This window comes from Lutzomyia longipalpis, chromosome 3 (genome assembly GCF_024334085.1).
Source record: "Lutzomyia longipalpis isolate SR_M1_2022 chromosome 3, ASM2433408v1".
Taxonomy (NCBI): Eukaryota; Metazoa; Arthropoda; class Insecta; order Diptera; family Psychodidae; genus Lutzomyia; species Lutzomyia longipalpis.
Genome location: NC_074709.1, coordinates 8,581,023 through 8,590,726, shown reverse-complemented (window position 1 = coordinate 8,590,726; position 9,704 = coordinate 8,581,023). Strand labels below are relative to the sequence as shown.

At 36.8% G+C, this 9,704-nt stretch overlaps 2 protein-coding genes across 2 annotated transcripts; one reads left to right on the top strand and one right to left on the bottom strand.

Annotated features, from left to right (window-relative positions):
• Positions 1-285: 285 nt before the first annotated feature.
• LOC129791831 (ribosome biogenesis protein BOP1 homolog) lies at positions 286-8,601 on the bottom strand. Its single transcript, XM_055830384.1, has 3 exons — positions 8,263-8,601; positions 6,195-8,200; positions 286-472 (listed from the first exon to the last, which is right to left on the bottom strand). Exons 1-3 carry the CDS (start codon positions 8,353-8,355, stop codon positions 319-321), a joined length of 2,253 nt encoding a protein of 750 aa, XP_055686359.1. The 5' UTR covers positions 8,356-8,601; the 3' UTR covers positions 286-318.
• A 111-nt stretch (positions 8,602-8,712) lies between these two features.
• Positions 8,713-9,669, top strand: LOC129791993 (protein SGT1 homolog). Its single transcript, XM_055830704.1, has 2 exons — positions 8,713-9,135; positions 9,215-9,669. Exons 1-2 carry the CDS (start codon positions 8,794-8,796, stop codon positions 9,404-9,406), a joined length of 534 nt encoding a protein of 177 aa, XP_055686679.1. The 5' UTR covers positions 8,713-8,793; the 3' UTR covers positions 9,407-9,669.
• The last annotated feature ends 35 nt before the right edge of the window (positions 9,670-9,704 follow it).

Sequence of the window (9,704 nt, the reverse complement as noted above, 5' to 3'; positions counted from 1 at the left end):
GCTCCATCCCGTACATAGGTCTATCATGCTCTCCCGGAGAACGAAGAGAGCCCACCACACACGAGAGAGAGAGAACAATTTTCCGACACACACGGAAAATTCTTTGTAGAGAATTTCCCCTTTGATACTGCGTGCCATGGCCCCACAGTGCGTGTGCGTTTTCCCCTCCATTCACATCTCATCCCACTTTCCCTGCGGAAAATCATCGTTTCCCCCCCTCCCTCCCGGAGAAACATCGCAAATGTCCGGAAAATTTCCCGCCCAAGAGAAAAATTCTTCTGTTCATTTCTTTTTTTCTTTTTATTATCTCACCGCGGCTCACGTGTAGAGACGAATTGTCTTATCACCACCAGTTGAGAAGACCCATGGCTGCGAGGGATGCCACACAACGCTAAACACCCCGAAATCATTCACCTTCTCGTGCGTCTCGAGCTTCTTCAGGGGTACAATCAGGGGGTTCTGGAGCAAATCACTGGGAAAGAGAATTTAAATGAAAAAAAAATCATTCCTAGAATTTCTAGGAGCTTTGCTAAGAATTTTTGGTTCTAGAATGTCTCTATTTCTTAGAAGAAACTGAAGAATTTTTTAAAGTACAATTTGAGGAATTATTGTAAAGAATTCTAATCTAGAATATTAGAAATTCTTTTAAAATAAAACATGAAGAATCACAGAGAAAAATAAATTTAAGGAATTTCCTAGACTTGGAACTAGAATTTTGAATAATTTATTTGAAGAAATTATAGAATAATCATTGAGAAAAAATTTAAGGAATTTCCTAGACTTGGAACTAGAATTTTGAATAATTTATTTGAAGAAATTATAGAATAATCATTGAGAAAAAATTTAAGGAATTTCCTAGACTTGGAACTAGAATTTTGAATAATTTATTTGAAGAAATTATAGAATAATCATTGAGAAAAAATTTAAGGAATTTCCTAGACTTGGAACTAGAATTTTGAATAATTTATTTGAAGAAATTATAGAATAATCATTGAGAAAAAATTTAAGGAATTTCCTAGACTTGGAACTAGAATTTTGAATAATTTATTTGAAGAAATTATAGAATAATCATTGAGAAAAAATTTAAGGAATTTCCTAGACTTGGAACTAGAATTTTGAATAATTTATTTGAAGAAATTATAGAATAATCATTGAGAAAAAATTTAAGGAATTTCCTAGACTTGGAACTAGAATTTTGAATAATTTATTTGAAGAAATTATAGAATAATCATTGAGAAAAAATTTAAGGAATTTCCTAGACTTGGAACTAGAATTTTGAATAATTTATTTGAAGAAATTATAGAATAATCATTGAGAAAAAATTTAAGGAATTTCCTAGACTTGGAACTAGAATTTTCAATAATTTCTTAGAAGAAATTATAGAATAATCATTGAGAAAAAATTAAGGAATTTCCTAGACTTGGAACTAGAATTTTGAATAATTTATTTGAAGAAATTATAGAATAATCATTGAGAAAAAATTTAAGGAATTTCCTAGACTTGGAACTAGAATTTTGAATAATTTATTTGAAGAAATTATAGAATAATCATTGAGAAAAAATTTAAGGAATTTCCTAGACTTGGAACTAGAATTTTGAATAATTTATTTGAAGAAATTATAGAATAATCATTGAGAAAAAATTTAAGGAATTTCCTAGACTTGGAACTAGAATTTTGAATAATTTATTTGAAGAAATTATAGAATAATCATTGAGAAAAAATTTAAGGAATTTCCTAGACTTGGAACTAGAATTTTGAATAATTTATTTGAAGAAATTATAGAATAATCATTGAGAAAAAATTTAAGGAATTTCCTAGACTTGGAACTAGAATTTTGAATAATTTATTTGAAGAAATTATAGAATAATCATTGAGAAAAAATTTAAGGGATTTCCTAGACTTGGAACTAGAATTTTGAATAATTTCTTAGAAGAAAATGTGAAAGAATTATTCAAAGTAGAATTTGAGGAATTATTGCGAAGAATTCTAATCTAGAATTTTAGAAAATCTTTTAAAATAGAACATAAAGAATCATTGAGAAAAAATTAAGGAATTTCCTAGACTTGGAACTAGAATTCTGAATAATTTCTTAGAAGAAACTCTGAAGTTTTTTTTTTTAATCATAACTGGGACAGAATTTGAAGAATTCTCGCTAAGAAAATTCCAAGATTTCCAGAGTTTATTGGTCAGTGAATAAGGCCAAAATTTAGTATTTTTGGATTTGTTTGAAGCTTCGAAAATCTTAAAGAATTGAAAATAAATTTTCAGATCTTCAGATCTGATTAGATCAGTTGAATTTCAAAGACTTCGGGAAAGAATTTATGTAATTTTTTTTGAGATAGAAATGAAAGAATTTCTTTAAAAAAAATATCAAAAACATTTCATTAGAATTTAATGAATAATTTCTGAAAAGAATTTAGGTTTAAATTTTTAGAATTTCAGATCAGATAATTGAAATAAATAAATAAAAATATCTAGGATTTGAAATAATGAATATATTCAAGGATTTTCTCTTTGAGTTTGAGGAATTCTTAAGAAGAATATTAAGAACTTCTGGCAAGAGAACTTTAAGATTTTTTGAAGACTAGATCGGGGTTATCACCTCTAGGGGTTTCACTCGGATTTCGAGTTTTGGGGTATGATCTGCGGGTTTAGGATGAATTTCTCTGGGTCACGGTTTTGATTTTTTTTCTTCTATATTCGGCAGTACAAGAAAGCTAAAAATCGAAAATTGGAATATACTCTGAAATTTAATAAGTTAAGATTTATTTTAGCTAAAGGAAAATCGTCTTAAGTCAGATCTGAGTTTTTCTAAACCAGAATAGGCTTCTTTAAGCTAGACTACAGTTTTCTTCAAATTAAGTTTAAGTTTTTAAAGTCAGTCCTAATATTTTTAACCAAAGTTTTTGTTGTAGATTAGACTAAACTTTTTTTTTAGGGTCAGGCTTTTAAGGTTTCAAAGTTAGATCAGGCTGAACTGAATCTGAATGCGTTCTAAAAGTCTAACCTAAAGGAGCTAAGGTTTGGCCTAAGAAAAATAGACCCGGCCTTAGAAACGGCTTAGTTTGGTTTCTTAAGTTAAACCATAGGTTTTAAGTCAAAACTAACATTTCTAAGGTGTTACAAAATTTACCTTACAATTGTTTAAGTTGAAGCTTTATAGTTTTATTAGTTAGGCTAGGTCTAATAGTCAGGTCAGGTCTAGGATGCACTTAATAATACCTCAGCAGGATCTCGATTAAAAAACTTGAGATTAAAACTGAAATCTGGTTTAAGTAAACTTAAGCCTGGCTTAAAAAACTCAAGTCAATCCCTAATGCTAAAAAAGTTTGGGGAAAAAAATGAAATTTACAAAGAAAAACCGACTTAAACTTTTTTTAAATAAAAAAAAATTTCAGGTGAGGTAAGGTAGTAACCCTAAGACTAGAACTTAAAGAATTTTTGAAAAGACTGAATTTTAAGAATTATTTTTCTAGAACTTATTGAAGAAATCTATTTTTTTTTGTACATATTGTAGGCAGACAAAAGAGGGTTAGCAAAGAACTGCGGGGAAACTCGTAGTTGCCGTTCAAGCCGGAAGGGGTTCGTTGGTGCGTAAGAGCACCACACGTGCACCATTGCCAGAAGTCTCAGTAGAGCGAGGGGTGAGGCTATTGCCCGCTAGATGGCGCTGCGGCTATCGGCCGCTAGGTGGCGTTAGCATTGCCAGGGTGCCAAGAGAGAGTGCTGCTGTCAGTACGAGCGAAAGCTAGTCAGTCGATGACAGACCGTTGAATGAGCAGCACGGAGTGGCACGTTGCTGGCTGGCTAAGAGAGTGAGGCTGGCAATGGGCTCTCCGGCTGTTCGGTGCGTAGGGGGCCCTTCAGGCACCCTACAATATTATCATTTCTCTATGTATATAATTCTCTTTCTCTATTAAAAAAAACTCAACCAGTGAACTGACCAAGAATTATACGGTGTGAAATGAAAAAAAGCACCTAATGAAATAAAATTAAATAAATTAAATAAATAAGAATTATTTTCTGACTACAATTTGCAGAATTTTTGCAAAAGATTCATGAATTTTTACCTAGAATTTAAACAATTTCTAAGGCAAAATTTACAGAATTCTTAATTTTAAGATTTTCTGGGGAAAAGGTTCAAGAATTTTTGCCTAGATATTTGAATTATTCTTCAATAGAATTTTTAAGGATAATCGAGCTAGAATTTGAATAAGTTATGAGCAGAAATTCCAGAATTTCATCTTTAAGAGAATCTTTTAGTTAAAAAATTCTAATTCGAAACCTTTTAACCTTAAGTTTATTAAGATTTTTTCTCTTGGCAAAATTCTTAACAAGAATTTTTATTTTTAACATGAGAATATTTTAATATTTCAAAAATATTTCCTAGATTTTCAAATCAAATTCATTTAAAATTTATTTTTAATTATAAGAAAATTTTCATTCTAAAAACTTAAAAATGTTTTTTCTCTTTCTAGATTATGGGCGGAATTCACTACTCAGTTGAGCTTAAAAATTAAAGTCGGTTTATAAGTCGGTCTTAAGGTTTTAAGTCAGTTTTTTTTTAGTCTGACTTACAAATTTTAAGTCAGACTTAAAAAAAACTGACTTGAAACCTTAAGATCGAACTTACAAATTTTAAGTCAGACTTAAAAAAGCTTACTCGAAATCTTAAGACCGAACTTACAAATATTAAGTCAGACTTAAAAAAAACTGACTTAAAACCTTAAGATAGACTTAAAAACGGACTTAAATTTTTAAGCCTAGCTGAATAGTGAATGCCACCCTCTATTCTAGAATTTCTAGCTCCTGAAAATTCTGACTAGTTCTTAAATTTTTAAAAATTCTTATTCTATTTTTTCATTGATCCTCAATACGCTCTAGAAAAAAAAAACTTTCAAAAAGAATTTCTATTGAAAAGTTCAAGAATTCAAAGTTATTTTGCAGAAGAACTTTTAAATGGAATTCTTGATAAAGAAATTTGCATAAATTACCAAAAAAAATGTACTGGTAAGCTGACCAAGCTTACGGGAGCTGTGTTTCTTTCAGTATACCAATTTTGTGAGAGCAAACTAGAACGCGAATTAATTCAAATACGCGCAAAGTCGGGAAAATTAGAACAGTCATACCCTAAGAAATGTTTGGAAGGCCATATCTCGAGAACGGATCCATAGATTTTCATAATTTTTTTTTTGTTTGAAAGGTCTTGAAGTAACATATCGAAAAATGAAAAAAATTTATGTCGCCATTTTCGAAAAATTCGAGTTCGAAATTTTCGAAAACTTTGTTTTTGACTTTAGCGCCTCTTGCGGTCATTGCTCGAAGTTGCAATGTCCTAGACATTTGTAGGGTTTCACGAAACCTTTCATTTGCGCTTGAGTTGATCGAAATCGGACTTGTAGAACCCGAGATATGACATGCCAACTTTGGAAGGCTATATCTCGAGAACGGATCCATAGATTTTCTTCATTTTTGGCATGGAGCTAGATAATATGGTCAGCTATAACATATCAAAAAATGAAAAAAATTTATGTCGCCGTTTTCGAGATATTCATCGAAAACTAATCGAAAATTTTGTTTTTGATTTTTGGCCCCCTAGCGGTCACTTTTGAAACTTCGTATGTTTTAGAGAGTTGTAGGGTTTGTTGAGAGCTTTCATTTGAGCTTGGGTTGATCAAAATCGGTTAAGCCGTTTTCGAGTTATGGTCGATTTTCGATGAAAAATTGTGGCGGCCATATTGACTAAACGGCTTAACCGATTTTCGAAAATGAGGTATCGTTGGAAAGGTCTTGATGGCCCCTACAACATATCAAAATTTCAGCCCTCTAGCTATAATAGCGGCTGAGATATAGCGAAAACAAAATTTTGAGGTTATTCAAAATGGCGGACGCGGGGGTGGGGGGTAAAATTTGACGTCATAATCTGACGTCTTTCAGTCAACTTTTAAACTTTGCCGTTTACCGCAAGTGTCTATCTATTACCGTTCTCTTGTAATTTAGCGTTATACTCCGGACGGACGGCCGGAAAAAAAAATTTTGGCGTATACGTTTTTTGGAATGTGGGGACCCTAATTCGTGCTCATCCCAAGTTTGAGCCCGATCTGACGACTTTCGATTTTGCTCGGTACACAAAAGCTGTGTCTGAAAGAAACACAGCTAAAATTCAAAAAGAATTTTGCTTAGTGGATACTCACTTGTAGACCATCCCGTGAGACACAATGACGCTCGCATCGTCACTTCCGGAAGCAAAAAGTGGGTACTTCCTGTGGAAAGCCACCCCACGGACGGCCCCCTTGTGCAGGCGCATCGTCTGGTAGGGTTTTGTGGAGAGATCCAAGTCGAACCAGAGAATCTTCTTGTCGTACGTCGACACAATGAGATTGTCCCCCTTGGGATGAACGGCAATGTCGCTAATCCAATTGCTGTTGGACATTAGCTTCTTCACGAGCTCCTGCTTCACCAAATCGTACATCCGGATACTCTTTTGCGTGGCCACGAAGAGAAGGGGCTTCACCGGATGGAAGATGACGCACTCAACGAGCCCTTTGCTCTTGCTGAAGGGAAACTGCGAGCGTCTCTTTGAGAGCTGATGAATGATGACGGATCTGTGTGCTCCGTCGGGCATTACAGTGGCCAAGTAGTCACCCCTCCCATGCCACGTGACCTGTTTGATCTGCTTGAAGTGATTAATGATCACCCGGATGCCGGTTTTGTGCTCGAAACCTTCGGGTTCTGTCCACTGAACGGCCGTTTTGAGACGATCCTGATCCAGCAAATCACTCTCCGGGGCTTCTGCGAGAAGTTCATCGGTTTTAGCAACAATCAACTTATCTCCCGTCTCGGGATTGACAAGAAGCAACCGCTGCCCACTGGCCACGGCAATGAGGGATAGTTTGGAATTGGGGCACCAGGCTACGTAGCGAACAATGTCCTTCATTTGAATTGTTTTAATGCATCGTGCCGTGCAGACTTCCCAAATCTTTATGGAGGTGTCATCAGACCCCGTAACGATGAACTCCCCTTGTGGCTCAACACTCATTGTCCGGACAATGTCGCTGTGCCCGACGTAGATGAGGGTTTCGTGCGTCGGGAAGGGCTGCAGGTCTCGCGGGGATGGCAGCTTCGGGATGAGATATTCCGGTTCAATTGTCAACTTCATCCTATTGGCGCGTGGGCAGAGATAGAGATCCAGGCAGCGCAGGAAGCGTTCATGCACATACCGCGCATACGCCGGGACTTCCCGCAAGCTCTTAAACTTCTGCGGGACAAAGTGAAGCTTCCTCTTGTGGGGCTCCTGCTCCTGTCGCTTCCACTCGCGCATTTCCTTCTTGTCAAACAGATACTCCGGCGGAGGATTGTAGGATTCCGCATGGCCAGGAAGGGGCCTCTTGGGGGCAGTCACGTGATCATGAATCCTCCGCATGTTCTCCTTTGTTGTATCCGATTCCCAGAGCATGTAGAACTTGGGGCCCTTTTGCTGTTCTGCCGCTTCACGTTCACGCTCCTCCCGTGTCTTCATCCAGCCCATTTTCAGGGCGTGCACATACCGGGAGATCTTCTTCTTCTCCGTCCGCGACGGGAGGAAGGAGCGCTTGTGCTCAGGAATATTCCGAATGGGCATCTTCTCCACTTCGGACGTGAACCAATCCACCCATGGAGCGAATTCATCAAATTCCCCATCCGGGATTCTCTGCTGGGCAATTTTCTTAATCAAATCAATATCTTCATCGCTGAGAATGATATTCTGACCCGTCTGGGGATCCTTGACTGTCTTCCAGAAGTCCGGGTCCTCCATGCGCTTGAGGAAGTCATCCAGTTGATCACCCTTGATGGGTTTGCCGATCTTCTCGGCATCCCAATTGTAGCCAATGTGTTTGTATTCATCGTACCAATGCATTGGAATGTTCCCAACGGTATTCCTAATATCCTCCTCATCTGATGTATCCTCCTGATACTCATCCACCTGTGGCGCTGCCTGTTTTCCCACATCCTTCACAACTTTCTCTTCTTCTTCATCACTCTCTTCCTCTTCGGAAGTTCCTTCTTCTTCCTCTCCTGGACTTTCCGTATCATCCTGTGAACTCTCACCTCCATCCATATCAGCAAAACTCAGCACTGATTCATCATCAGATGAGGAGTTATTCTCCTCACCCTCTTCTTCGGATTCTGACTCCTCAGCCACGCGAATCTCATCGGGGATCTACAAAACAAACGCAAATTTTCAATGAATTACCCAAAATTTCAGCAAATTTTCCACTTTACCTCATCCTCTGGTTTCTCCTCATCATTCCCTCTACTATTTCCCAGTGAGAGCTCCTCGAAATGTCGTTTAAATTTATTTTTTAGTGGAGGCATGTTGCTCCACGTGATGTGACCACTTTGAGGTTAGAATGAAAAATACAATCAACTCGTTGGAATTCCCTCGATAAGGATAAAAGTTTCTTCAGAAAGAACTTGGGCACACTTAAGATACCAAATTTTAAGGAAATTTCACTCCTAAATACTCTTAAATTGTGAAAATTAGAGTAAAGAAAAATGTAAACAAATCTTCGTGAAAAAACCAAAATAACAATTTTATATTTGCAAGAGTGAGAGCACTATGGAGTTTCCATCTCTTTTTCGCAAATACAAAATTGTATCTTGCATCTCATGACAGTACACTCGGAAAATTCCGGAGAATCGAAAGTCGTCGAATTTTTAGACGATGAGGGTTAGACGAGTAATTTCATTGAGGAGTGATTTCTAGAAAATTCAAAACGCATCCCCGGACAATCCAGAACTTCCTGCACAAAAATGTCCGTTCGTCACGATTGGTATCAATCGGAGACAAGTGTGGTGGTGTCTGTGATGATAAAGAATGCCAAGGAGAAGAATTACAGTGTTAAAATTGATGCAGAAACAGTGGATGTTACAGCTGATGGCTACGAATTGCACCTGAACCTCGCTAAACATATCAATCCGGACCAGTCCAGTCACAGAGTCACTCCGAGTAAGATTGAAATTACCCTGAAGAAAGTCACGGGAGAACGATGGGAGAATTTGCAGAGGACAGAACCCCCGAAGCCCGTGGCGGTGAAACAAAAGCCCAACTGGGACAAGTTTTGCAAGGAAAATGAGAATAGCGAAGAGGCCAAGGTGAGTACTTCCGGTTGACTTTACTGCCATGCAACGTTCCACAATAATCTTCATGTTTTTCTTTCTCTCTCTGCCACAGGGTGAGGAGGGGCTGCAGAAACTCTTTGAGAAAATCTACGGGGACAGTAGCGATGAAGTCCGGAAGGCAATGAATAAATCCTTCTCTGAGTCCAGTGGCACCGTTTTGAGTACAAATTGGACAGAAGTTGGGGCTACGAAGGTGGGTGTTAAGCCTCCGGATGGTACGGAATTCAAGAAATGGGACGAGTAGATTGACGAACTCTCATCTCCTTTAGAGATTCTCTCTCAACTTTAATCCTTTCATGCACTTTTCATGAGATTTTATCGTTTTATGAATGAATTAATTTCTTTCGCTCCTAACTTAACTTAATTAATGTTTAAAAACGTGTAAAATATCCTATGCCAGGTGCCTTTCATTTTGCATTTTAAACATACTTCTCGTGTGAATTTTATTTTCATTTTTTTTTCTTTGAAGTCTTTGAAGAAAATAAAGAAATTAGTTGACTGAAAAAATCTGAATTTTTATTAGTTGGTATACCACAATCGTG

Excerpts from the sequence above, each read along its gene's own strand:
- LOC129791831 (XM_055830384.1), bottom strand. The coding sequence starts at position 8,355 with ATGCCTCCACTAAAAAATAAATTTAAACGACATTTCGAGGAGCTCTCA. Across the intron at positions 8,201-8,262 it reads AGGAGAAACCAGAGGATGAG|ATCCCCGATGAGATTCGCGT; the intron begins GTAAAGTGGAAA and ends TTTGTTTTGTAG. Across the intron at positions 473-6,194 it reads TCTCACGGGATGGTCTACAA|TGATTTGCTCCAGAACCCCC; the intron begins GTGAGTATCCAC and ends TCTCTTTCCCAG.
- LOC129791993 (XM_055830704.1), top strand. The coding sequence starts at position 8,794 with ATGTCCGTTCGTCACGATTGGTATCAATCGGAGACAAGTGTGGTGGTG. Across the intron at positions 9,136-9,214 it reads AGAATAGCGAAGAGGCCAAG|GGTGAGGAGGGGCTGCAGAA; the intron begins GTGAGTACTTCC and ends TCTCTGCCACAG.